The sequence below is a fragment of the Centrocercus urophasianus genome, unplaced genomic scaffold (genome assembly GCF_019232065.1).
Source record: "Centrocercus urophasianus isolate 14NV4802_14NV808 unplaced genomic scaffold, USGS_Curo_1.0 seq_521, whole genome shotgun sequence".
Taxonomy (NCBI): domain Eukaryota; kingdom Metazoa; phylum Chordata; class Aves; order Galliformes; family Phasianidae; genus Centrocercus; species Centrocercus urophasianus.
In genome coordinates, this window is record NW_024885113.1 from 1 (window position 1) to 27,765 (window position 27,765).

Genomic DNA, 27,765 nt, shown 5'->3' on the forward strand with positions numbered 1-27,765 from the left:
GCCCCGCTCCTCCTCCTCTCCTCCTCCTCCTCCGCGGGGGGCCGAGCGGCGCTCCCAGCCCGGCTGCGGCGGAGGGTAAGGCGGGCACGGCGCGGGGGGCTCGGCCGGGGCGGCGGGGAGAGCCTCGGGGAGGGGCGGGAGGAGGAGGATGGGGACGGGGGGGATGATGGGGATGGGGGGGGGCCGGTGCCTCCCTCCCCCGCCGCGCTCTGCGGCACTGCCGCAGGACTCCGCGCCGCTCCCGGCCCCGAGCGGCGGAGGGCGGCGGGGGAGGAGGAGGAGAAATGGCGCTGCCGGCTGCTCCGCGCTGACAGCGGGCCGGCCCGGGATCCGCGCCGCTCCGCTCGGAGGCGGCGATGCGGCCCCGCTGCGGCCTGCCCGCACCCCGCCTTCCCGCAGTGAGCTGTTGGATGATCGCCGCTGGGTTGTTGTTTTTTTTTTTTTTTTTAATGACTTCTAGGGGGTAAATACCGTTTTGTGCGGCGCTGCTGTGGGATTTGGAGGAAAGTGACCTATTTTAAAGACCTTTTTTTTTTTTTTTTTTTTTTTCCCCGCTTTTTTCCCCCCCGCCCGGCCCCCCCCCCATCGGCCGATCCCGTTAGCCAAATAGCGTTCCCCGACCATTTTAACGTGTCAGATGAAAGCATCTCGTCCAGGCTCTGCCTCTCCGCACCCCGCGTGGGGAGAACGCGAGCATCGCCGGGCCCTTCGGGTTCACCTTTGTGAACGACGGAGATACGGAACGGTGCAGGAGAACCATTGTGCTGGGCGCGGTGCGAGGGGAGCCGCGGTAAAATGGTTGTTGTCAGCCGCGGGGCTGGGGGAAAAAAATGACAGAACGGCGTCGGCCTGCAGGACTCCCGTCGGTTTGCCTCGGTGTCGTTATTTCGGCAGGCTGTGTGATAACCAGTTGAACGCATCGCGTCCTTCACCTCCGCCTGGTGAGGTTTGAGGGCCCCGCGTGGCAAGGGCAGATTGCTGAGATGTTACCTGAAGGTTTGGCTGCTATTGATTCCTTACCGTTAAGGCTATTTGTGGAGCGTGGGACGCGGCTCTTGTTTTGTGTGTTTGGATAAAGGTTATCGGCTTGGAGTGCTTCGGATGAAACGTTCCCAAAATACCATCCCTGGTGTTACATGTAATGTTGAATGGTACGGCTCAGATCTCCTGAGAAATGCCGGTCGTGGTGGCACACCGTGATGCTGAAAATACCGTGGAAAACCAGGCTGTATTTTGACACTGGTGAAAGCTTGTTTTCCTGTTCTGCGATTACAAAATAACAACTTTTGTTGCAGGAAGGAGGATTTTAAGATACATGTTTCTTCAGACCCGGTTTGTTTCTGTTGCCCCTTCCTGTAGTAGTGTGTCTGTTTTTTGCTGCTGGCATCTCAGGGCAGACCTCATCAGCCCGGGTTGGGCCCTCCCATTGGATTCCCCACGGCACCCGCCTGCCTCTGCTGGTTCCTTTGCCTTCTGTAGGACCCTCTTCCCTTTGTCTGTTGACTCAGACATAGTGATGAACTTGAACCTCAATGTATCCCTTGAACTTGAGGGATGTTTTTCTCCTCCTGTGTTAAGGATGTGCTGCTAAATGGAAAATGATTGTGGTAGAACAGCTTAAATTACATTTAATCTCATTGAAAAAATATCTGAAGTAAAAGATCTTTGGATAGTTTGCTTATTATTATTACTATTATTGTTATTTTGCCTTTAACTGGGCTAATGTTAGCTGCTGCATGGAGAGGACCGGAGTTACAATTATATACAGAGAAGGTGACTTAGGCCTCAAGTTGGACTGTTGGAAGAAGTTATCTATCGTGTCCTCCCATTAGATTCTGCTGTAGGTGAGGTTGGAGAATGTTAAACGTTTACTTCCATGTAAATAACATTCCCATTTGTGCAGCTTCCATCTTTGCCTGATCCGATGTAATTCATCAGGTCGTGTCACTGCAGTGACGTATTTTTGATGTGTTGTGAGGCAGCCCAGGTTTGTGAGCATGGTGAATGGAATCAGAAGAGAAGCAAATATCACACTAATAATTACATCTTCAGATGCATCCTACTGGTGGATTTCCTGTAACCAGGATGTGTTGTAGAGAACAATAGATGTGGCAAAGAGTTCAGAGAGCCGTTTGAAAGATTCTGGAGTAGCTGAGAGCAGTGGGGTTCCACCTGGATGCAACCTGCATGGTTCCATCAGGTGCCTCACATACATCGCCTTCCAATTCTCTTGTCTAGCAAAGGAACATTGTGTGCTGCTGCTGTCGCCCTTCTGTGATGCTGTACCTCTCTTCTTGCTTTGTAGAGGCTACAGAATATTTGCAAAATATTCCTCGTGTGGTTTATTTAACAGAATATTTTGTCCTACGAAAGGTTGAGGGCTGGTCTGGGTCTTCATGAACCAGGAAGTGGTAAAGAAGCTGTGATAAATATCCTCTAGGAACTCCTCTAGGATATGATCTTAGTAATTGTGCAGGTGTTTTCTGGTCGTAATAGGATCACATTGAGAGCACATGTAACATGTGGAGGTGCACACCAGGAGCCCTGAGGATCCCTGGCTGTTGGTGCTGCCAGCAGTGATGCAGGCTCTTGTCCTCTGTATTACAGTGGCCATCAGCTGTCTCCTGTTCAAGCATGCCATGGGGTCAGAGGGCTTTTTGTTGTTTCCTCACTCAAACGTGGTCAGAGGGGAAAGCTTCACTTCAGCTCTGGAGGAGAGGCACAGCTGCACTGCGCGGTTCTGCTGCGCCTGGTGGCAGGGCTCAGTTGTGGATGACTTTGATGTCCTCCCTTGGCTGGCCGTTGTGGCAGGATGGGGTGGCTTCATGCCTTCTGGGCTGGTTGGCCATCCTGCCTACTGTCACTTGTGAACACAACCTCTGCCTTCCACAAAACGCTCTGCTTGGTGCAGAACAGATCTCCGTGCTCTTCAGTGGGCTCCCGAGGCCCCAGAGGTCCATTTTGTTGCAAGGCCCATCCTCCGCCCTCTGTCCCACGTGTGTCTCTGCAGTGACTCTTCTCTTTGACCCTGCACTGAGCCCCTTCAGCCTCAGCAGCAGAGAGCAAACCCAAGGAAACATCCAGTGATGTTGTGCCGTTTTGGTGAGCTGCAGCAGGTTCGTGAGCTGCTGGGTGAGTGCTGGAGAACCCCAGCACTGAGGTGGGTTTGTGCAGCCACGGTTTGACCAGAGAAATGCTTGGAGATAGGTGGCTGTTGGTGGCACTTTTCCCAGAATACGTGGCAGCTGGGTTTGGGGATTCTTTGTTCTCGTTGCTCTCTAATGGGCTGAGGAGATGCTCATCGTACATTGATTTCTGCATTGAGAAGAGGCTAGAAAAAATTCATTGGATGGAGGGTCAGAAAACCACTAATCCCCTCATGTGAAGTTCCAGAGGGAGCTCAGCTGTGCAGAGCTGCAGCACAAAGAGTGAAAGCAGAACTCAAAATGTAGGAACATGAAATTAGAGGTGAAGTGCAAAGTGTCTGAGGGGAAAAGGAGCGCACGAAACAGGAGGAAAGGATGGAGAGCAGCTTAAAGCACAGTTGGCTTTTAAGCACTGTATTCCTTCCTCCTTATCTGAGTGCTCATTTACAGCACAAAACATGGAGGAAGAAATACTTTCTGAAGGTCCTTTGAAACGCAGTAGGCATTGGGCAGCACAGTGGGTGCTCCAAACATGGATTCTCAAAGCGTTTTTTCAAACAAATATTTGGTGATCACTGGAATTATAGGGTTTTTTTTGTTTGCTTTTTTTTCAATACCAAAGGGAAACCATTGAGAACTCGCAATACTTTGTCAGAAATTATTACACTGGTCACTCTTGACGCTTTTATTTTGCTTTTAACATCCTGCTAAACCCTCCTGGTTTCTTTGGCAGAAGAAAAGGCAAGGTAGCCACTGTAAACACAGCGGGAAGCAGCCAAAGCAGCAATACGTTTTCTCTAAATAGAAAAGCCCCCCTGCTTTACTCAGCTTGCTGAGTTGGTTGGGCATCTACCTGGTAGCATGGAGGTGATGTCTCCCTTTTCTTGGAGGCATGATGAGGATGGCCCAGCAGACTCTGAGCACGAGATGATGGCTCCTTGATAGGAGCGGGCAGCAGGTGATAGTTTTGCCTGCTGTATTGCTTGGCTAGAAAGAGTTTTGATTTTCTCTAGAGGTCAGGATGGGGTGACAGCATGAGAGTTCCATATTAGATATTGTCCTTTGAGAGGGGAAGAGCAGAAGTGTTTTGTTTGGGGGAAAACTTAGACCTCGAGGAAAGCAGGAAAGCAGCACAGCGCTGGGAGCTGGCAGGCTCTGCAGTTCTCTGCGCTGTCATCTTCTGCTGACCCCCGGGGTGGCCCTGCCTGCAGCCATGCTGATGTTCTGTGTGTCAAACGTTCCCTCCTCCACTCGTGCAGTTGGTGGGATGGCCTTCTGTCAGAATGGGGGGTCTGTGGGTTTGCTCCAAAGCTCTTGCTGTGCGTGCGGGAAGTCGAGTCACATTTGAAAAGGAGACTTTGATATTTAATGTTAGTCTCAGCCATCCCTGCTTGTAGCTTTGCAAGCCAATGCGTAGTGCACTCGAATTTTTAAAATGTGAATGGAGTTGTTTTCAGTCTTTCTCTTCAGCTAAGCTAAAATCCCGTTTTCTTCCCTTCTGCGCCCTGCACCAGCGCTTGGAGCAGCCGGAGCCCTCTGCACGAGCACCTCTCCTTGCTGCTTTGGCTTCGCTTCGTTCTGCTCTGGGCCAATTTCTAACCTGAGGAAAGCCTTGGGACCCAGGAGCATGGGAAAGGGGAATATGTGAATTCAAGCATGCTGAAAGGATGGGGAACGTTTCTTGTAACAGCTTTTGGCTTGTTCCCCATCCATGTGTTCAGCCTGTTTTCCAAACATCCAGAAATCCTTCCTCTTCCCTGACGTACCGCTGCTCAGAGGCAGCAGCAGACCCAGGAGCCTGTTCCCAGGGAGCTGCTGCCGTGGGATTTATTGGAAGAAATCACATGTGGGATTGCACATGTTGGTTATTTTCGTTTCCCTCCTCCTTGATATGCAATTGTTGCTCTCACCCCAATCCCTCCCCCCGTCATTGTTGGCTCCCTCCCTCCCCCAGCCAAGGAGATGAGAGGAGAGGTTATTTTTGCTAATGCTGCTCCTCAAATAGGCCACGAGCATACAGTAAGTAGCGCAGGAACTTTCTCCATGGGAAACCATCGGTTATTAGGATTTCTCAAGCTGTGTCCCAGTGGCAGTGCAACATGTTTCTGGAGCTCTGGGCCGTGGTTGTCACTGCTGTCAGCTCCTCCCAGTCCCCACTTCCTTGTAACCCAATCTGAGGGCAGATCATGGGATTGGAGCACGCCTCGTTTTTCCCCGGTGCTGTGAATGTTTGGGTTGCCTGTATGTTCTTCACAGGGTAAACTGTGTGCCGTGATCCTCTTTTCTTTTTTTTTTTTTGGCTTTGCCTGCTCCAAAAAGCAGTTGACAGTTGTTAAAATCAGTTCTGGGCCAGGCACGATTTGATGCAATTAAACTGTGTTAAATGCGTTCCAGAACTGTTTCTTGGCCTAGATAGCAAACTAGTTAAACTCTGGCTTTGGAATCTATTTCTGTATGGTTTGACCCTGTACCCCTAGGTAAGCTCTCTACTTTTTTAGATCTCAAATGCACACAGGTCTGCTGTCTTCAAACCCATGGCCCTTCCATGTCTCCTTGGGCTTTTTCATCACTCTCAGCTTATCTGAGCCTTGTCTGGAGAACCACGCACTGTAGTGATCTTGTTCCACCGCCCGCAAGGACTGAATGCATTGCAGTGAGAGGATTTTCCCTGGCATCAGCTGGACTGGTACAGACCCCACTGTATGGCTGCTCAGTGTATCCTAGTGCAGAGGAAGGCTGTGAGGTTGAGGTTTTTGTGAAGGTTTGCCATTTTAATTAAAGAAGAAGGTAATCCAGGCCTTGACAGAATCCCACCCTGGCGTCTAGAAGTGCATATCAGCATTGGGAAGGAAATAATGATGTGTTTCAGAGAAGAGCCTTACTGAGAACGCCAAGCTCCTTTTTCCCTATAGGTTAATTGCCACATAGGCAAACCTTGAACTCTTACCTGAGTGTTTGGCTTCATTTTCCTTCTTCCCATTCCACACAAACCCCCCTCTAACTCACGCTTTGAAGTATTTAAAACCAGGTTGGTCTCTGGCTGGAGGTGTGTGGTAGAACCTCGTGTTAATTCTTGCTGGGACCTGCCCGTTTTGCAGCAAGAATGCAGGCAAGCCCATCTGAATGCTGAGCACCTTTCCTTGGTGGAGAACAGGAGATTGTTTTTCCTCCAGTGAGCGCAACACACGGGCAGGTGAAGCTGAGAGCATCGCCGTTCCAGCAGCCATGCCGGGTACCCAGGGGCGGACAGGAGGTGGGAAAGGTTTGTGAGGATGAGCCTGAGCTCAGCTGGCGTGCATGGTGGCTGCTGGAGATGTTTCCTTCTCCTGGTATGAGGAGATGTGGCTGCAAGCTGCTGGCTTAGGTGTGCACCAGGCTCCTGCTGGATCAGCTCCTTTGCTGAAGGCCTGTGAGCAGTGCTGGGCTCACCAGTGCTCAGAATTCCACTTTCTTGCTGGTTGGGAAGATGGAGCTCAGGTTCCTCAATGCTACGATGACCTGGATTGAAGAAAAATTCACTTCTTTTTTCGTGTTTGCTTTTTGTCCTGCGTAAAATCAGTTGTGGAAAAAGCAAGACCTCATCCTTACTGCTACTTTTGTTTTCGTTGCAATACACATGTTTTAAATTTGTTTGCAAAGCCAAGATTGGACAGAGGATTTGTTCCCGATTTGACAATAACAAGCAGAGCACTTGGGATACTGGACTAACATGAAAATGGTTTATTTACAAAGAACGTGGTTTGTGCACACTGAGTTGCAATTAGAAGGACATGAAGAACATTTAAATAATTGTCGTTTATTAGAAAAGAGCTGGCATTCAGGTTTTGGTACACACACCCGTGGATTTTTTTTTTAAACATTTTGGTAAAACCCCTAAATTTTTCCAAATACAGGCAGGTGTTTCTTCTTCTCAGCCCCAGTCTCCTGAAATAACGTGTGAATCGGTGTTTCCAAGCTTTTTGGGTGTTGCATTTTCCCCTGTCGCAGGGACTGTGGGCAGTGCAGGCAGCCCAGCACCAGGGCACAGCCCTCCCTCTGCACTCCCTGCTATTGAAAACTGATGGCTGTAGTGACTATAAGTTGTTATAATCACAGCTCGTTTTGTCGGCGTTGCAAATATTGTTATGTTTAAATAGAAATAGGTATCATTAATATTAATATCATGACAAATGAAGTATTAACACACAAATAGAAATTAAAGTAACCTGTAATACGGAAAGATTGTCTTAAATATGTGATGCTTTTATACTTTCCTCTGAGCTGACAGCTTGATAATAGTAATTCCCAGTTCTTAATTTCATCCCTAAATCTCAAAGAATTTGAAACAGGTGATGGATGCCTATTTATTTTTCACATTCTTGAGGTGAGGTGCAAAAGTGCAGGTGGAGGAAGGAGCGAATGCCCAGCATTGCCATGGCAGCAGCTGAGTGAAAGCACTGTGTGTGGATGTCGCTGCAAAACCGGACATCCTTGTGGAGATGTGCAGAGGCTGTTAGTCCTGTTCGTGCAGCCCCTACCACAGCTGGATCTCCCATCTTCTTAAGGGTCTGGCTGCTGTGTAATGCACATACTGATGTTCATGAGGAGCGGAAAGCGTTCCCACCTGATGCACTGGGAAGAAGGAGGAGCTGTGAGCTGTCGGCATGCTGTGCTGAGCAAGCACTGGAGGTGTTCAAGGCACAGGGAGATGTGGGTTTAGGGGCACGGTCAGCAGCATGGAGGGGTGGGTTGGGGTTGGACTTGAGGATCCGGGAGCTCTTCTCCAACCTGAACGATGCTGTGATTGCCAGCTGTACCTAGCAGTTTGTGAGGCTGCTGAAGGAGCAAAGATGATGCGGAGCAGCGCGAGGAGCGTGCCGTGTGAGTTACGATCTGCCTGTCTGCTCATTTTCTGGTTTGGAGGCACCGAGCACCTGCTGATTTAGGGGTTTTCTCTTTGTGATTTCATGCCTGCGATTAGCATTGCTAAGTGCGTGACACATAGGGCCTCACCACTAAAGTATGTTCTGCAAATCCACAGACAGAATTACACTGATGGTCACTGTCAGTCTGTCCTGACGAGTTTCCGAGGGTAACCCAGCAGGATGCAGCACGCTTTGTTGGGTCCCTGTGATACAACAGGTCTTGGACTTGAGCTGTCTCAGTAAAGTCCTTTCCATGAACGGAGCTGCCACCTCCTTTTGGTGCTTCCTTCATGGCAGCTGTTTGTTTCTTTTCAATTACTGGGGCAAGACATTGAAGTATTTCAGTAATATTCCAGTGCCTTCCCTTTTACTTTCAAGCCCTACAGAAAATTTCAGCTGCTTGACAGAAATTTGTGATTGCATTTTGTCCCATTTTGCCAGGATATCTCAAGGTAGAAGGTGAGCAGTAATAATAGGACTTGGCAGATGTAGGGGGCTGTGAATGCTCTGGTGTGATGGTGTCCTTAAAAAGGCTTGTTCTGGACAAAATCTCAGTCCAGTACCTGGTTAGTTGGTGCTGCCATTGCAGCATTGCCCCTCAGTTAATAGGAAGGCCGTGTTTGTTCAGCTGTTTGGAGAAACTATTAATATTCTGTCTGAATTGAGCAGGCTCTAATACTGATTAGCTTGTGCACAAGGTGGTGATGGCAATCTCATTAATTTTGTATTTAATTACCAAAAAGTCAAAGCAAAGAGCTCTGGAATGATTTGTAACCGTCGTGCTGTTCAGTGGCTATCAGTGGGATAGGGATGTGGGATCACCAGCAGTTTAATATACCTTCCCCTTCTGTAATTTTCCTGTTTCTTTTTGCCTTGCTGTTTTTCATGTGTGTTTCGTTTAAAACAAAGTCAGAAGTAGTTAGGAGCAAGGAAAATGGTGGGGCAGCATCTGGTCAGGTGTCTCGAATCTCCAGGAAGCTTCCTGGAGGTTTTCTTCCAAGATTTTCTCTTCAAGATTTTTCTCACTGAAGTCTGTTATTTCCGAGCTCGCTGGCAGTGTCGGTCTGCTGGGTTCAAGTGTTACCTGAAGGATAAATCTGCTTGTGACATGGGCAGCTGGTCTGTGTGCTTCTAACATGGGCTCTCGCAAGCTTTAATAGATACAGACAAGGTATGAATGACTCTCACTGCAGGAAGCGTGGGCTTCCATCTGCAGATGTGACTTTCTGCATGCGTGCACACCTCGAAATCCCTCTGTCTCTGGTGCAGAGTGCTGCACATGCTCTGCATGGTGTTCTGTAGGACATTTATTTCACAGGGACAAATAATTTTGTAAAGCCTTTCAGTAACAGTGGTTCCAAATTTGCAGTGACTTAGATGTGCTTTGCAGCGATGTGCTGTACTTTGCTTTGTTTCACTGTAGTAGAAGCCACTTGCCTATGCAACTTTTAAACAAGAATAAAACAAGTATTAAAGGAGGTGGTGCTCAAGGTGTCTGTATAAGCCAGCGGTAAACTCTTAACTTTAATCCTGCTGGCCTGGCAAGCATTGGGATCATCACCTTCTCCTGCTTGGAACTGCTCTCCTGGGCCACATTTCCAAGGGAAAATTCTCTTAGCCATGGGCATGCTGAGTTTGAGTTACCTGAGTGCTACCAGTCAGGAGCTGAAGTTTTCATCTCATCTGCCTGAGAGCTCCTTGCTCCCGTGGGGGCTTTGCTTTTTTTGTACGTGTGATGTCATCGTTCTGCGAGGTCTGCGCTTCGACATCCTCCAGGAACACAGAACCAGGGGATGAGACCAGAATGCCAAATGCAGAAAACAAGTAGATCTGATTCTTCCTCCCCTCCCTCCCCCTTTTTTCTTTGAAAGGAGCTCTCAAGCTGACTTCTTACAGCAGGAATTAGTTTAACAGAATAAAAGGGTGTGAGAGAAGCACGCTTATTTCTTTTCTCCATTTCTTCTCCTCCTGCAGTGTGTGCTGTAGGTAGTAAAGGATGTGATGCATCTTATGTGCCAGATGCAAATGTATTTCTAGTTTATAAATATCTTGGTCCCCATTGCCTGGGGGATCTGCTTTCTTTTAGCATAACCTTTCTGTTCCCACTGTTTTGCAGACATCCACATAAGCCCTGCATAGCGACTTGTGCCCTGGTTGTGCACGGAGCAGCCCCTACGTTGGGTGTTCATGTAAATGTTGGTGGCACTGACAGCTTTCCTCCAGGACTGCAGGGCCAGGGGAGCAGCCAACCCAAGGATAGGGCTGATAGAACCATGCTGGTTCTGTTCTGGCCTGAGGAATTCAGAGGAAGAGCTGCCTTCTGTGTGGTTGGTTGGCTGCACTGGGCGGTGTGGCCCAGGTAGATACTGACAGGTTTGTTGTTCTTCAGGCTAGAGCTCTGGCTATTCCCTCAGTCACAGTGACTTTGCACAGTGATCTGCAGACGGGTGATTTTAGGTAGTTGGAGGCCATGAGCTCTGAACATGGGTCCTTAGAGGGTGGGTTGGTGGTCTCCAAGATGTCTGGATGCTGTGAGCTCGTGGGCAGCAGCACTGCTGGAACTGGTGCTCCTTGCCCTGCTGCCTTCAAGAAACCTGACTGCTGCTTGGGTGCTCTTTATAGCTTCATCCAACAAGGAAATGCTGTTCTCTGGCATGGAGTGTTGAGTGCTCAGTAACTCCCTGTCCAGCTGGGCTGCAGGGCTGACCTGCATGCGTGATGAGGGAGCAGCCCTGGCTTTCTGTGTCGGTTCTTGGGTATCAGGGGGTTGTCCTACTTTCCCTCCTTAAAATACAGGATCCTTAGAATTTGTAGAATGGACACCTGACTTTCCCTTTGTTTATCAGCCAACAAGAGCAGTCAGCGAATAGATCTTCCTTTTCATAAAGGAAATGCTGCTTGAAACTTAACTGTGGTTTTCTTTCTTATTTGTCTGTCCCTACTGACAAACAAAAGGCATAATCCATTATTCCAAACTGCTGAAAAAGAGCCTTCAGGATGCCAGGTATGAAATTGTGCCACTCGTTCAGGTAGCGGTAGGAAATGGCACGTGAGATGTTTTAGAACCCACAGAGAAGAAAGTTCTTTGTATGTGTGAATTTAGTATTCACAAAAGGTGTCAGATTGACAGCCTGGGAGGTTGTGGAGATTGGAATGTTGTTTATCCCTGGAGTAGTGCAGTGCAGACTGCAGTGGTGCAGGACTTGTGTGCATTGCTCTGCTGTGACACCCTCCTAGTGCCCTTCGCAGGCAGCCTCTAGGGGCAAGGAACATTTTCTCTGTGCCCATTTAGAGCTGACTGCTTGGATGAAACTGTCAGAAAGATGTGAGGGTTTTTGGCTTTGATTGTTGTTGTTTGTGATGAAGATGCTTGTCTCCTGAGACCCAAAGAGGTAGGAAAGGAATTTGATAACGTCTGCCTTGGTGCTGCTCCTGCTGCACAGACAGCCTTCAGCCGCCGTGTTCTCTGGCTTTGTGCAGACTGCTGGTCCCAAGTCAGAAGCTGCTAGCCATTCTAGATCTGCTGTAGCACAAAATCAGCTAAATGGTACCATTCCTTCATGTAACAAGCTGGGCACTGGGTGGAACTTGGAAAAAAAAAAAAAAGAGAAAGTGAAAACCCCAGAACAAAAACCCAGATCTTGATCATTTAACACTTGGCATAAGGGACAGCGTCAGACCCTTCTGTTCTTGCTGTGAGCTTCTGTGATCTTAGGTCACCTCTTATTCATATACTTTATGTCTTGTCTATAAGCTAAGAGTGTTTATTGCAGCTCTCCTAAGTGCTCGACAAATATCTTCAGTGAAAGTCCAGGTCTGATACTTTGCCAGTTAAATAATAGCTTTGTAGGAGAACTGGGGAAAAAGGGAGAAGGAGCACATTTTTCCAGACCCACTGTAAGACTCGATGAATGCCTGTGAACCTGTGAGAGGAGATCCCATAGGTGTGGTCTGCATTGCATTGACATGGTTGATGTTAGTCATGCAAAGCTGTTTTCCTCATTCTGCAGACTGGGAGCAATAGTTATGATCAGCTTTCTTCAAGCTGTGTTGACAGTGTTTGGATACCACAGACTGATAATGAATCAGCTTCAGAATGTATTGTCTCTATTTCAGAGATATGACTTTATTTGACTTTTAACCAACAGAACAAAAGCAGGTAATGAATGCAAAGGAAAAACAACAACACAAAAACCCAACAAAACCAAACCACAGCAGATGGTGGCTTTTTGAAAATGTCCAGCATCCCTCAGCAAGATCTGTCTGTCCTCATGTGGGACTGTTCCACGCCTGTCCTTGCTCTCTGCCACGTTACTTCTTCTGTATCCTAACAGAACCAGACCACTGTGGTGTATATTTGCAGACAACCCCAAGGAAACCCTTCAGACCATGCATCTTAATCCCACTCAAGCTGCACAACGTGGTTGCAGCTCTGGGCAGCAACACTTCTATTATCTTCAGCCTCCGTGTGCAATGGCTGCTTGTCTCTCTGGCTAGCATGGTCTGGCTTTGCTGAAGTCACTGATTGCCTTTGGATCTAAGGCTCTTCATGGGAGCTGCTGCTGCCAGCCAGCAAAGTGCGGGCATCCAGCTCAATCCCTGCCTGCAGTGAGTGCTTATGGAGGAGTATAAGATTATTTTAATTGGCTTTTTCTTTACAACGCCATTGCTTTACTGCATCTCTCAAAGGTCACTGTCAGAAAAGTCACTTGCTAGTAGCTCCCTCCTCATGCAAAAGCCAAGGCCAGGCTCCTTGAGTCGGGTAGGACAACAACCTTGCTTTCAGAAAGCCTAAGGGAGGGCAGGCTCCACCATATCTCAATTAACCTCTTCTTTAAAGGCACAGGAAATAGTCTCATCTGACTGCAGCAATCAAATTATTGTTCCCCTCAGCTGAAGAGTAGAGGTGGAGGTGGTCGCTGGTATATTTTTTTTCATTCATTTCCTTTTGTGAATGATCAGTGAGAGCAGCTGGATTAAGCAGCCTTGTGTGTGAGCACACAAAGAACCTATGAACTATAAAATGTGCCATCAGATCTGTGCTGTTGGAACAGGCCAGTTCCTGATTGCAGCTTTCTGTCAAATTTAGGATGGATGTGTTTTTACTGTAGCTGAAATTACCTTTTCAGCCTTAAAATACTTTAATGCTTACTAGGTACATTCAAGCAACTTGAGTACTTCAGTCTAGAAGAAAGTGCAGCATTTCTTGCTTGGGAGCAGAGGAATTGGTGCACAGGAGAAACGTTTTTGAAGATGCTTCTGGTCAGAGGCAACCCACATGGAATGGACCTTGGGCACTAGAACCTGCTTTGTGCACATTGTTCCTGTGTTGTTCCAAGTATTTCCTTCAGGTGCAAATGTTCACCTACCTCCTCCATGCTTATATCCAGGACAATGTGGGGAAAAGATGGACCCATTTACCTTCTGTGTGCGCCGTGACCAGACCTGTCTACCTGTGCAGAGGCAGCTAAGCAGCAGGGTGCCTAAGTCCACAACGTGCTGGATGTTTTAGTAGACCAGTGAAGGTAGCTGTGGTCTGTTCACTGGGTGCATTCTGCTGAAAGCAATTCCACATTTCAGTTTTACAGTACCTGTAGGTGGTGGTACTGAAGGAACCCCTAGCACTTGAGCAGTCCACCCGTGCATCATCCTCCTAGTGATACACAGAGATCACAGTGATGTAGGCCAGTTGTAACAGGTTGACTTGTTTTATGCAAGCTTGTGAAACCAAAAGAAGGAGAGGTTGGGGCTGATGGAGAGCTGGAGGTGCGCAGCAGAGGGGAGGAAGGCAGTGAGCAGTGATGGGTTGGCAAGGAGCTGGCAGGATGAGTTCTGACACTTTCTAATTTTGGAGTTGCTTGCCTTTGTAACCTTAATAATTTTGTTCTAATACACTAGATACAAAAATCACGCTGTATGTTCTGAGGAATTTGGTTACCATGGTAATGGGTCTATAAGTACATGGCAGATAAGATGTCAGCAATCAGAACAGCTGTAATTTAGCACACAGACCTGTGATTGCCTGGACTGGGAAAGCAGGCCGCTACAAACTTCAGCTTCAATCTCCTGCTTTGCTGCCAGAATGCCTGATCCTGTGTGAAAGTGACGTCAGAGCTTCTACAATAAATCTTTCAGTTTTATGGAATTTCAGCAGACATGCCCGAAATTTCTGGGTAAACAGAGCACATACCTCCCTCTGTGCCAGGGGAGGGAGGTCTCTGCGTTCCCACCCAGCCTCCGGGTGCAATGCCAGCATTTCTCAGGCCTGGCGATGGAGAGGTTACAAGGGGGGACTGTCCTGGCCAGGACAAAGCTGGCAGCTTGCTCAGAAGGACGGAATGAGCCGGAGGATTTGCAGTCATGGGAGCATGGATGGGACCGAACGAAGTGCATGGCTGTGCAGTGACAGCAGAGATCCTGCATGAAGCTGTGGTTTGTCAGGAAGGAGAGATATGAACAACTTGGGTGCATCCACTGATAACGTGGTGACTGTAGGACTGACTGAAGCACAGCACAGCCCTGGGCTTGTGCTTCTCCCTCAGGATGAAAAAGGGAAGAGAAAACTGTTTAAACTTTTGAAGGCGGTGCAGCAAAAAGAGTAAAGTGTGAACTGACAAATGATAAATACAAACTGTAAATCAGTCTTAATCAGTTCTTAAATGGGCTCCTAATCCAAACAGGATGGGGTTCTGGAGCAGCCTGGTGATCAGAGTGGTGGCTTTAAGAAGCCCTTAGGGAGCTGGCCATCATTTGACGCCTGGATTCTATCATATAGCTGCTTCAAACAGCAGGTATGGGACTTAGCAGGACCTACAGTGCTGTGAGCTTAACTGTCCCATTGAGAGATATCCAGCTCCTGAGCCACTGCTGCCTGAGTTGTTGTGTGGATTAGTTGAAATAAGCACACTCAAAATTAAGAGTGTCCTTTTTATCTTAGCACAGACTGAAAACCTCTTTGTTGTAAGTAGAAGGCGTAGAGGGAAGCAGTGTAGGCCTTGTAGGATCAAAGGAGCAGCATTTCCTCAGCTAGGTAAAATGGTGAGAAAGATGTTCTTTGCTGTTGTTTTATTTTGGGTTTTTTGTGTGTGTGCTTGGACTAATCCTCTTGCTGTGTGCTATTTAAAAAGTTTTTCTGCTCAGTCATGTGAGGACAGGAAGAATAAATACTTAGCTTGAGCTGGAGTAAAACAGGACCAGTCGCCTTCCCTTTGGGGAATTCCAGCAGGAAAGGAGGTGCTCGTGGGATGAAATCATGGCTCAGTGAAGGTAACTCCACTTCTGGGAGCAGAGAACCCAGCAGAACAAATCGTGCTGCAGCAGAAGGCTTCAAATGATTCTGGTGCTGAAATATGCTCTGCTTTTTTGGACCTGCTTTGAGTTACAAACCAAAATAAGAAGCTTACATACGTGTAATATCCCTTGTGTTAAACAAAGTGGGCCCTTCTCGTAACCAGGTGTGCTTTGATGAACTGATGTTTGCTCGGCCCTGAAGGACAGCACTATGGATGTGCTGTGCTTGGTCCTGGCAGTGGGTCACCTCTGTGTGAGGTGCCAGGGGCATCCCCAGAGCTTCACCCGGCCCAGCTGGGATGTTCTTCCTCCTGGAAACATGCAGTGTAAAAGCAGAGTTTGTGCCTCTTGGATGTGGTATCTGTGGAGCAATTTCCGCAGGTTGGTTTTGCTCTTTATAGCTTAGATGGTTCATGCCTTCACTCTGTTATATCTATCTTTGGCTCTTACGTTTTATGGGCTATTCCCTTGTTTTTCAAGTCTGAGCACTTCCCATGGCTTGCTTATGTATCGCTTTCAACTCTTGCACATTTTCTCTTGCAGTTTAGTTTGTCTTCTCAGCCATTTATGACTTCTTACTTCTAAGCCTTGTACTGTGCTTTCCTTTTGCTGCTGGTGGATGAGTGGAGAACAATAGCCGGGAGCAGACTGGCAGAGATTTCCTTGATGTTTCTTGAGAAATTCTGTTATTATTTTTCCAATTGATTCTCTCTCATTAATTTGACATCATCTTCATGTAACCGTGCACTGACTTCCATTGAGCTGCCTGCCCAAGGCTCATCTCATGTGCGCTAGGTTTAGTTAGGAGCAGGGGTGGTGTTGACCGCTCATTAATTTTGGTCTTTCATCTCCAGTTTTGGTTCTCATTCACATCCTATTTTAAGGATCCTGTGTCATTTTTGGTACTGCCAACCCCATGCTTGCACAATTGAAGTGTTTTCGTTTTCCTATTGATCTGAAAGCCTTCCTTTCAGGCCTCTTTTCTGAAACGGTGTGATACTGCTGCTTTTTAATTACCTCCTTTATCGAGGGTAATTACCTGTACTGTGGGCTTTAGTAGCTTGTTTCTGGGTCTTAGGTCATCTGCCCTGAGCCCAAAACAGCTGATTTGCTTCCATTCTCTTATGTTTCTCATTCCAGGGCAGAATTGGTTAGCAGTCAAGAAATGTTTGCTTTAAATTCTGGACCCATTGAGACATCTGAGCTGTTATGGGCAGCTGGAATTTCCCAGGATTTGGCCCCTGGGCTCAGTGGGCTCCCATCAGCAGCCTCTCTCCTGAGCACTGTGCACGGCCTGCACTGCGACTGCAGGCACTGCGGATCGGAGCAGCGTTAGGTCAGCGATGCTGCATGGAGTGCAGGAAAACAGTTGGCAGCCACTCTGAACCTAATGAATTGCTAAAGAAGGCGGGCAGAAGATTTCATTTTTTCCAGTTGTCTTCCTCACAGCTTTGCTAGCCTAAGGAACTACTAAATTTAGAGCTGACCTTCATAATAAATATACCAGAACTATCACAGGCAGAGGCATTTGGAGATGGTAGCGCTGGGGACGTCGGTATGGTTGGTGCTTCCTGAACATTCATGAGAAATGAACACGGGCTGTTCTGCAGGTTCAACTTCAGATCCAATGGGATGCTTTGTTTTAATAAAGAGGAAAAAAACAACCCAACAGGCTGCTTTTTGGCATTAGATCTCTTTCAGTTGCATCAGTCGTGTTATTGAAGCGATAAGGTTTGTGGTGCATTTGGTGTTTCTCAGGTGAGTGATGTTGCAAAAATTAGCAGTTAACAGAAGTAATATTTTCAGATTATTGAAAGTGTTAGGTGTTGTCACGTTTGTAACTGTTGTGAATATAGGTACAGTTTCTACAGAGTATCTGTCTTCAGCACAGGAACAGGCTTGCCCAGCTGGTCATCTTTACTACTGCTTAGAAACAGTCAGAAATAGAGAGCAGAAAACAGAACGGAGAACACAGGATGACTGGTGCTTCCACTGGCTTTGCTGTTGGTGCAGATCGTCCCAGTAAACGCTTACACCCAACCCAGAAGCACAGATCCTGAGCTGTGGGGAACTTCTCTGCCTGACCCTCTGGCTGCTGATGTTCCTGGAAAGTAAACATGCAGGCAGCACAGCTCAGCAAGTGTGCTGGGTAAGTGATTCAGGGAGCTGGTGATGGACATTTTAGTGTCAGAATCTTGAGAGGGAATCAAAGTAAGCCGCACAGTGTACAAGAGCATGGATAAGAGAAGTGCAAGCAGTGTTCTAAGATAAAAGTGTCTTCCTGAGGCTATTCTGTGAGGAAGTATAACACAAGGAAAAAAATACAGGTGGTGAAGCAGAGAAGGGAAGAAACAAATCTACAAAGAGGTTTTTCCAGGAAAGAACCATTCCTCAAAAACCTTTTTTCAAGTGAAGGAAGGAATCTTACTGGAATGCCAGGATTGCTTTGTTGGAGGAGGAAACGCTTATCATGCTGGGGAAGAAAAGCCTGTCTGAACAAAAAGCCATCAGGACTCAGCACAACATCCAGGTACCAATTCTTCTCATCCCTACAAACCTCTTCCTTCTACGAGTACAGATGGAAGAGAATGTGAAAGATGTAAAGGGAACAGCATTTCATGACGGTTCTGTGCTGTAAACTTCTGCTGCAGAGGAGGAACTCTGCTCCTTCTCCATCAGCAGTGCTTTTGTTGCATGGGTGCACGTGGGGCTGTAGGGCTTCACAGAGCGCTCTGTACTGCGAATGATGGAAGTGTTGGTAGGGCTGTGGGACCTCTCCTGCCTCAGCCTTTGGCAGCAGGAGGGCTTTGTGGCACAGAGGCTGACACTCTCATCTTTCCCTTTCCCCCTTCCCTTTTTTTTTCTTTTCAGCATATTAAATATTTTCCTAACTGTCTTTGGAAGAATGCCATTCATCTGCACCTCCGTTTTCCTTAATGACACATGGTGTGGAGAACAAGTGTAGCAAAAAGGGCAATTTTAAGATGATGAAAAGAAAGGCAAGTTCATGACTTAGTCAGCATTGGGGCAGAATGAGACACTGAGGAAGATGCTCTCAGTGCCTCTTGCCCCTCTTTCAGGGCACAGGAGGAGCAAAATGCTACTTACTGCATCTCCAAGTTTTTCTTGTTTCATTTCTGGGCTGTTTTTTTTCCCTTCTAATTACCACTCTAGGAAGATCTCCAGATTGCAGAACTAGAAGGATGTAGTTAGCTTGGTGGGAGAGGCTTACCCAAGTGCGCAAGCAGTCTGTGCTGTGTGGTTTCACATGGATCCAGTGACCAAAATCACAGCCTGTTCTGTGGGCTGGGAGATGTGATGGACTTCGCACTGTGAGAGTCACCAAGAACGTGATGCTTTTGATACCAGGTGGACCAGAGCCTGTGCTGAGAGATGTTTGAAGGAATACCCACAGCAATGTGAAGGGTGATTTTTCTCTCTCAGTCACTGGATGTGCCAATCATCACATTGTCTTTTTTAATCTTATGGGTTTCTATTCTGCATCTACTGGAAGAAAAAGGGGTGTGATTTGTCTGTGACTTTAAAACATGTAAAGTACTGGGCTTGTAGGTCAAGCCTTCACTGCTGGACTGAAAATGAACAGAAATCTTTGAGTCAGTGTTAGGCAGCCTTACCATCTAACTCTTGCTGTGGGCACAATTGTAAGCAGAAGAAAAAATCTTTCAGTCAGTTCTTTCAGTAGTTGTGGCTCACCATATTTCTGATGGTGGTGGAAATTTTTGGTGTCAGCTGGAAGCAGTTCAGGAAAATTTTAATGGTGTGTTGAGAGGATAATTTAATCAGGGCCTCATACACTCCCTGCGCCTGACCTGTAAGTGGGAGAAAATCCCCTTTCCCTCTTTCGACAGTTGCATGATGACACTTGTTCCCATCTACTTGGTGCAAGAGCAAGGGAACAGGGTGCAAGCAGAGGAAATTACTCTGAAATTTAGCAACTCTTTGCACTGCATTCAATGCTTGAAGTGTATATACATATATATTGAAACACCAGTTCCCAGATGGTGATTTGTGTTTTGTGGTCATCATTTGCTCTCCCCTTCCGCGGCTCTGAGTTGGGTAAGAGGAATTTCCAGGCCTGGTGTTTGTCTGTGTTGGATATTCACTGTGTTGTCTTCTCTGTTAGAGGACACAGCCCTGAAGATGATGGAGCCGTGGGCTCCTGCACAGACCTCAAGTGTGATGTACATTTTAGCAGGGAGAAACGTCTGGCGTACCGACATAAATTTTCCTAAGTTTTTACTGCATTAAGTGTATAATTTGGCAGACAACTACAATGTGAAGCAAGATTTACATTTCAAATGGCAAATAATAGTTTGTTTACAATTCTGTAATGGAGGGCAGCATTCCTGTTGGCCTTGTGAGCCATTGGATGAGTCTTTTTGGCTTGCCTTCTTGTAGCTAGTAAAATGCAAGGACAGGCAGGGTGGTGGGCAGCTTCACGGTGCGTTCATCTGTGCAAGGCTTCCATTTTGTGCTCCTGAGATGAATATTTAGCTCTGTTCTAATTTCCCCACTTCCAGAAGCTGAGAGATGTTGAATATGTTGACTCTCTGAGACTTCATTTGTATGGGCAGCACGTGCTGCTTTTTAATGCTAATAATCCACGAGCCTCTGCTAATTGTCACGTGTTGGTTTCCACAAACTTCTGAACCAAGGATCTACAAAGGCTGTGGTGTGCTCGTGCTTTGCGTGGTGCGGTGGGCTCTGCTTGTCATCATTCGCATCGCTTGGATTTGGGTGTGAGGCTGAGAAGGAGCACAGCAGACGAGTGAAGGTCTCAGCGAGTGGCTTGCTGCTCATCTGCAGGGCAATCCGAATGCATTCTCTTCCCTGCACCTCGAGGAGAGAAGTCTCCAAAGCATGAGGCTTACTTACACAGCAACCGTGGCACCTGGGCTAGGCTTGTGCTCCTCTGTGGGATCCTGGGGCATCTTAATCACAGGGCTGGGCATGGGATGACACGGGCAGGGAGCTCTGAGAGAACAGGTCCTACCCCTTCCTCACCTCCCAGCTTCCCCACGGCGGAGGTTCGAGGTGTGCGCATTGAGGGCTGCCGTAATTACAGGGAACATCTTCGCTATTCACAGAGCTCTGTGGATGTGTGCGTGCAGTTTCTGCTCATTGACACTTGTTCAGATGAAAGTAATTTGATAAAAACATTTTGGCCTGTCATCAGTGCCATTTACACTGGTAATGACAGTCACTCAGTACACCAGTTCGCAAGGATTGAGTTGGTCCAGTCTTGCGCTCTGGTCGTTCCTTGGTTTATTTTGAGTCTTTTTCAGCTCCTACAGCACCCTGCTGGATTGGAGACTTGATCTAAGCACCCATTGTCGTGTTGTATGCAAGGCAATATTTTTGTTTAGTACAAGTGGTAACGGGGAAAACCAGTGGGATTTGTTTTAGACGAGTTGAGCAGCTAAAAAGTGTGATGGCCTCATCACAGGGCATTGCACCATCGTGTCCCCATCCATGGCCCCACGAGCCCACCAGCCCTGAGCCATGTTTGTTAATGATGTTATGCACAATGGGACCGAACAGGATCCAAAACCTGCAGCAGAGGCTGCCTGGCTGGAAGAATGTAAAACATGTCACTGCAGCTTGACCGTAATTTAGAAAACCAGCTGCTTGCTGGTCTGTAATTGAATTTTTGGTGCACTTTAGTTGCGGGGTTTCTTTGTTTTTTTCCTTTAAGACTCATCTGTATTGTCAGTACATTCAGAGCAATGTGCTAATCACAGTGCTTCTAGTTCCATTTCCCCAGAACACCCCGGTGTCATTGCAGAAGATGGGCACAGCTGCTGCTATCCTGCTGAAGTTTTTCATACCGCCTGCTTTTATTCTCCTGCTCTGCACCGAGAGGCGCTGCCTGGAGGTGGCATTTTGGGGCCGTGCTCTCCAGCCAGGCCAGGAGGAGCACAGCAGCGGGGCAGGAGCAGTCCCAGCTGTGCCACACGTCCCCTGCCCACATCCCTGCACGCGCTGCTGCGGGGCCGTGTGACTCGGAGCCATATGAGCAGGTTTATCCAAGCCTAGCCCCTCCGACTAACAGATGTAGGCAAAGGGGCATGCTGGGATTGCAGCAGTTGCTTTTGAACAACAATGTCCTTTTTGTGAGAATCTGATGCTTCTTAAAAGATGGAACATGACATCATTACCGTTGGTCCAAGAAGCATTCCTTCAATAATACTGAGTGTGCTCTGGTTATCAGCTCCCTTCCCCCCGCTCCATTCTCTCCCTTTTCTGACTGATGCTTTTTGTCTATTGTTTCTTTCGGGGCTGTAAATGTGAAACAGTTGTCTTTCAGTGTTATGTGCTTGTTAGAGCTGGAATCAAGTGGAATATTGTTGGCTTATTTGAAAGAAAGAAGGAAAAATAACAAAAAAAACTTTTCTTCCAGTCTTCATAAACGTAGCAGGCTGCAGGTAGGGGCTCACTTGGAGCTGATTATTTCCCTTCCCTTGCCGTGTTCGTTACTGTGTGATGTAAGGAAGGTGAGGGCAGTGCAGCCTCAGTGCTGTGCCCCAGCCCCGCTCTGCTGGCACTCAGATGTGCTCTGTGAGCTCGGGTGACTCTGCACACTCTGCACTGACACACAGTGTGTGTGTGCTCGCTCACAAGCCCAGCCTGCCAGAGCTGTGTGAGCCGTGCTTGGATCTTGTGCTTGCTTCACCTCTGGGATTTCACATTGCTTTTTCCTTAGCCCCCAGGGTTGGGCTGTCATGAAAGAGTGCTCTGGGTTACGCTAGAAATCTCCTTGCATCCTGACTGCTTGGATGAAATCTAGAGAAATGCTGGATTTCAGCTCCCTGCTCTGCTTTCTCTCTCCCACGCATGTCTTCAGCAGGAAAATGGGGGAATCTTGCAGGCTTCACCACCATACCAAGGTATGTCTCTGCTGTCTCTTGTGCTCTCCTTGCAGCAGTTACTGGAACTAGCAGGGAGCAGGCAGGCTGTGGAAGGTCCACATGCTGCAGCTGCCTGGAGAAGAGTGGTGCATGGAGCACCAGCATTGGGAACATGGCTGTTTTCATTCTTGTTGGAACTGCTACGTGCAATGATTGGTTGATGGGCTGGGAGAAAGGTGGAGTTTGTAATGTCCAGAAAAGGTGGAAAAAAGGATGGGGGCTGACCTTCTGGCAGATTGGTGAAATCAGATTTATTGTCTTTTTTTTGTCTTTTTTTTTCCCATTATAAAGATATAAAACCTAGAAGGTAAACTTGAAATATAAAATGTCAATCGAAAAAGTGCAAGTCTTGACCAGATGGGAGTTTTATGAAGGCACTGAGCAGCATGGGGAGCTGTTTGCTGGTGACAGAGAACAGCTTTAGCAGGACACAATTTGTTGGGAACTATGAGGACATCCCAATACTCACGTTCTTCCCATAGGACAAACCCCTACGTGTTCTGCTTGTGTTGTCTGTGTGGCTTCACCTGGTGTTGAGAAATGGATTTTGACACAACCTGAAAGTACTCTTGTTTTACGGATGGATTCCAAGGCACATCTTCAGTAGTGAAAGCAAACACACGGTGTGAACAGAGAAGGTCCTGTGCATTCCTAATGGTGTATGAGCATGCAGCTCTGCTTTGGAAAGTCCATCCAATGGTTGGAGATGTGGCGTGTGTGGCTGTTCAGGGAGAGGCACTCGGAGTAATGGGGCTCACTGGTGACAAGCTGGTATCAGTGTGGGGCAGAGCCACACTGCTGACCTCTCTGCAGGTGCTGGGGGAAGAAATGCATCTCATTTTGTGCTTTGGTTTGGAATTGTGCTTTGCTGAAATGCTCCACTGCTGTCTCAGTGGGATCTTGCCATCCCAGTGGATGGGTTGCCCTGCTTCATGTAATGGGCCTGCGTGCTTGGGAAGAAGTGAAAGCTGCTCTTCTGCTGCTTTGTTTGTGAGTCTTTGAGCAGAGGATAATCAGTGAAGGATTGCAATCTTTTTCTTGCAGTAATCCATGCTGAAGAGGCTCCATTCATACAGATGAACCAAGGGTTGAGGCAGCACTTTATACCCAGATAGTCGGTCGGCTCACTGCCCAGCAGGATGCCATCAACCAGCAGAGCGGGCAGCCTGAAGGACCCCGAAATTGCAGAGCTCTTCTTCAAAGAAGATCCAGAAAAGCTCTTCACAGATCTCCGAGAGATTGGCCATGGAAGCTTTGGAGCAGTTTATTTTGTAAGTATCCTCGTGCCTCGTGGATTTTAGCCGCGACTACTGTGAATGTTTGTGTGATGTTTGGAGCAGAGGTGTTTTCCTGCATGTCTGTGCAGTTTCAGGTTGTTTGCAGACTGACAGTGCCTGTAAGGTGTTTGCATACAAGCTGAAAGGAAGAGCTGGAGATGTGGCCCTTGCCCAGTGCTTTCAGGTGCACTGTTACATTGCAAGTAGGGATTTTTCTGCAGATTAAAACATGTATTTTGGCTCCATCGATTCTGACTGACAGTGCAGTTCTGTTGGTCTCGTTGTGTCCTTATCATCTCTTCTCCCTTGAGAGGAGTTCTCTCTCCCTTCGTGTGTCCCCCACAGGCTGCCTTACAGCCATTCTTTGTGTTTGGCACCTGGATGTTGGGGCTTTTGTTATCATTTGGCCTGACACATCCTTCCCTACTGCAGGCAAGAATCCCATTCTTCAGCTGTATAAAACTTATTGACAGGAGAGTGTGGACAGCAGCTTCTCCCAGGCTGCTTGTGTAGCTCAGATACTGCAGGGCAGCTTTGTCTGCAGGTTGCTCTGTTAACCCAAGTGCGTACTGTAAGACCTTCATTAAAAAACCATTTTCCTCAAAAAAACCTTTTCACATTTATAATTACAGGAGGTGTGGCCAAACCTGCCAATTTTCCTTCAGAAAGCCATTTGTGTCAGGATTTTATGAGATGCCTATTCATTGTTAATAATTGCAGCAGACCATGTTGGGAACCTTCCAGCGCAAATTTAATGCAGCACAGATGAACTAATTAGGAAAAGCTTCTTAATTTTGTTCCTTGCTTAAAACTATGAGCTGCTGCTGTCTGGGAGCAGATCTGGAGGAGGAGGTGCTTTCTGATGAAGCAGCACTCACCTGTGGCCATGCTTCCTACCCTTGCTCACATGGCTTGAAGCGTGGAAATACGAAGAGAGAACAGAAAATCTGTCTTCCTATAAGTGGAAATATTTCTGCAGTTTGTCTGGAATACTGTGCATTATAAAGGAATGTGTGCAACCAGCACTCAGCTGGACATAACCTGCAGGCTGATGGCATTCCCAAACATCAGCAGCATGCTGCCATCATGGCATCTGCAGCACTCTGTAGCTTTGTGTGATTTGGGTCCTTTGTCCTCCTGTAAAGCTAGAGAGAAAACAAAGCCAAATTTCTTTAGCAAGATTTTGAATCTGCTAATGTACACTACTAAACATTCTCTGATCAGTGTGATACTGGATTATAGTTAGTAACAGCATCTGACTAAAGTGGTAACATACCTCCACTTTTGCTCATGCCTTGCTTTTGTCACTGCTGCAGTTACCCCAGGCATCCAATCCACTCTTCTTTCTTCTTGGTTTCTGTCCTGAGATGCCCTGTAATGGTCAAAAAGTTTCTCACCCCTCGTTGCAGTTGATATGAAAGTTGCTGGTTTACCTCGTAGTTTAGTTTCTTAGAAACTGCAAGTCTGGCACCTCTGAATCATTTTGTATTATCCTTAACCCTGCTGCATGTTCTGCAGTGTAATAACAGCTTTGACACAGGAAACCTACTGCACTGGAATGCTGCAGATGGAGCTGAAGAATAACCTGCTCCCTTTTGTTAACACTGCTCCTTCTGCTCTGCTGTAGTATTTTGCTCCTTGCTTTATTGCAGCTCCTCACTGACTTGCATGTTCCAGAGATTGCTTCTCATTAGAGGCAAAGATCTAGGAGATATAGATATATATGTACATATAGGTATGTCTCAAAAAAAAAAACCAACCCCAAAAACAAAAAAACCCAGACCCCTGCTTAAGAAAAGGCACCAAAGCCAGCAAAAATGAACACTGAAAGGTATTGTAATATCAGTGAGACAGCAGGGAGTGTCCTCTTAAACAGAAGGGAAAGTATAGAAGTGATGGTTCCAGCTTGTATCTGGTTGAAAGAAGGACTGGCAGGGAACTCTGGGAATCTCTTTAATGAATGGCAGAATTAAAATAGGACTGAAAACCACTTTTACAAGAGGCAGAGTGCTGGCATTTCGTTAATCCCTTTTCTGATAGGCTGTGGTAGTACAAATACATTAAAAAATCAGCTTTTCCATCAGTCATCAGTGACTGCAGGCATGCACATTATTTTGATTTGTATCATTTGGCTCCATATCCCAATTAACTGCACTGCTCTGAGAGACCCCCCCACCCCTGTGCCAGTGATGTCCTTAGCAGAGGCAGGTGGGGCCTTGTTTGGCCCTCATCCCCGTTGGGTGCAGGCTCCCTGTAAGGTGCACAGGCCACTGCTGTGTGCCAATTTAGACAAAACTTGCCTTATCTTGAAATGTTGCTGTCTGAAATCAGGAAGTCTGCCTTTGAAGTGTGAAAAACCACACAGGCTTATTTTGCAGTGTAAGCAAAATGATTGGGCTGAGCAAATGGAAGTCTGAGCCAGCACCTGGGGTTGGATGGCCACGTGCTGCCATCCCTGTGTGATCTCTCTTCCCTTAAGACACGATAGCTGATTTGGGGGAGCACTGGGAAGAAAGCAGCTGCTGCTGGAGCAGGGATCTTCTGCACGTCCTGTGACATCTCTGCTTACGTTTGGGATGGAGCAGGGGGGCTGGGCCTTGCTTCTGTTTTGTCTGGAGCGTACCAAGGATAGGAGAGATGTTGATTTAGAGAAAATCCGTTCTGCTTGAATCAGAGCTGCTGCTGTAAGCTGTGATTTGTAGTTTAGGGATGATGGTGTTCAACTCCTGGGACGCTGAGCACGGAGAGCTGTTGCACCTTATCTCAGATTTCAGATAGGTACAGCAGTCACACCCCTTGGAAGATGCTTCAGTTCTCACTTTCTGCAGCAGCTTTCTAATGGAGAGAGGTTTCTCAGCGCTTCTTCCAGAGTTCAGCCCTTGTGTGTGAGTGTGTTTGCTTTGCACCTCATGGGAAGTGGTGACCTGAAGGAACTGATGCATCACTTTTTGACATTGCAGGCACGCGATGTGCGCACCAACGAGGTGGTGGCCATCAAGAAGATGTCATACAGTGGGAAGCAGTCCAATGAGGTATGGAGAATATCTGAGTATACATATTGAGTATATCAAGACTGCTGCAAATGTTTATTCTGTGGGATGGCTGCAATTAGCCTGGGCTGTGATGAGAGAGAGCTCTCCTGTAACTGAAGGTGAACGAGGATACAGTGTGAACAGATTTGTTTGTTGTTCTCAGTGAGAACCTGGAAAAGATCAGCAGGATTCTTCAGATGCAAAGTGCAATTTATGGGGCCACATAAATGTGAAGAAACAATAATTTTTTAAAAGGCCCAAAATATATATAAAAATAGAAAAGAGCATGTATGTATTCAGGCTTTTTTTTTTTTTTTTTTAACCCTTAAACATTCAACCCTAAATCCCTTTTAAAGGAACCATTTTGCTTCATGGACAGAGGCTTACTAGGAATAGTAGAGGTGGATGCAGTAGTGAGAGATTCAGGGAGAATCTTTCCTTACACCAAGTCGTGTGACTGAGTGCCTCCTTCCCTGGAAGCAGCAGCTAGAACAAAGCAGTGAATGAGCAGCAGCACAATTAGGGAAAACTGTCAGGGCTGGGGATTAAAGTTGTCTCTGCAGAGTGATCTGGAAAAGTAGGCCTCTGAGGTTTCAATGTTCGGTGTTTTCTTGGCCACCCCAGATGTGTCTTTTTTCCTAAGATGCTTAGCAGAGATAATTGATTTCATACTTGAAACGTTAAAGTGCCAATACAGGTTCTTGAAAAGCTCGACAGGACACGAGCAGCTGATTTGGTATTATTTGTGGTACTGACATCTATCAAATCATGGCACGAGTTTTTCAGCAGATGTCTTCACTGTAAACATATTGTTTGAAGCACCGGTGGTTTCCTCCCTCCATTCTCTACATCCCAGTCTTAGAGGCAGCCTCACTCTGCTGAGTTTCACTCACAACAAAAACTGCCTTTTGTGTATTGATCATCTGCACTGCCAGGCACTGAGGCATTGCTTCCTTTCTGTTCCTGTGTGTAGGAGGTAAAGGTGGCAATGTCTCTCCAGTAATTCTAACTTCATAGTTAAATTTGCTGTGCATTCTTCTATTTTGTCACTGCAGTGACTTGTTTAACTGTGTACTGATGAAAGAATAATTTGTACTTACTACTTGTCCTGCTGTTTTAATTACTGTGAGCTATAAATACTCTGTTCACATGAATGAAACAAACTGTGCATGCTTCAGAAATAACTT

The 27,765-nt window shown here is 47.1% G+C and overlaps 1 protein-coding gene across 1 annotated transcript in view; it reads left to right on the forward strand.

The window, feature by feature from the left end:
• The window catches only part of TAOK1 (TAO kinase 1), a 55,832-nt gene continuing 28,067 nt past the window's right edge, over positions 1-27,765 (forward strand). Inside the window, exons 1-3 of the mRNA XM_042835434.1 lie at positions 1-75; positions 23,314-23,540; positions 26,507-26,578. Of these exons, the coding sequence (XP_042691368.1) occupies positions 23,409-23,540; positions 26,507-26,578 (204 nt within the window). The 5' untranslated portion in view covers positions 1-75; positions 23,314-23,408. The remainder of the gene's footprint in view (positions 76-23,313; positions 23,541-26,506; positions 26,579-27,765) is intronic.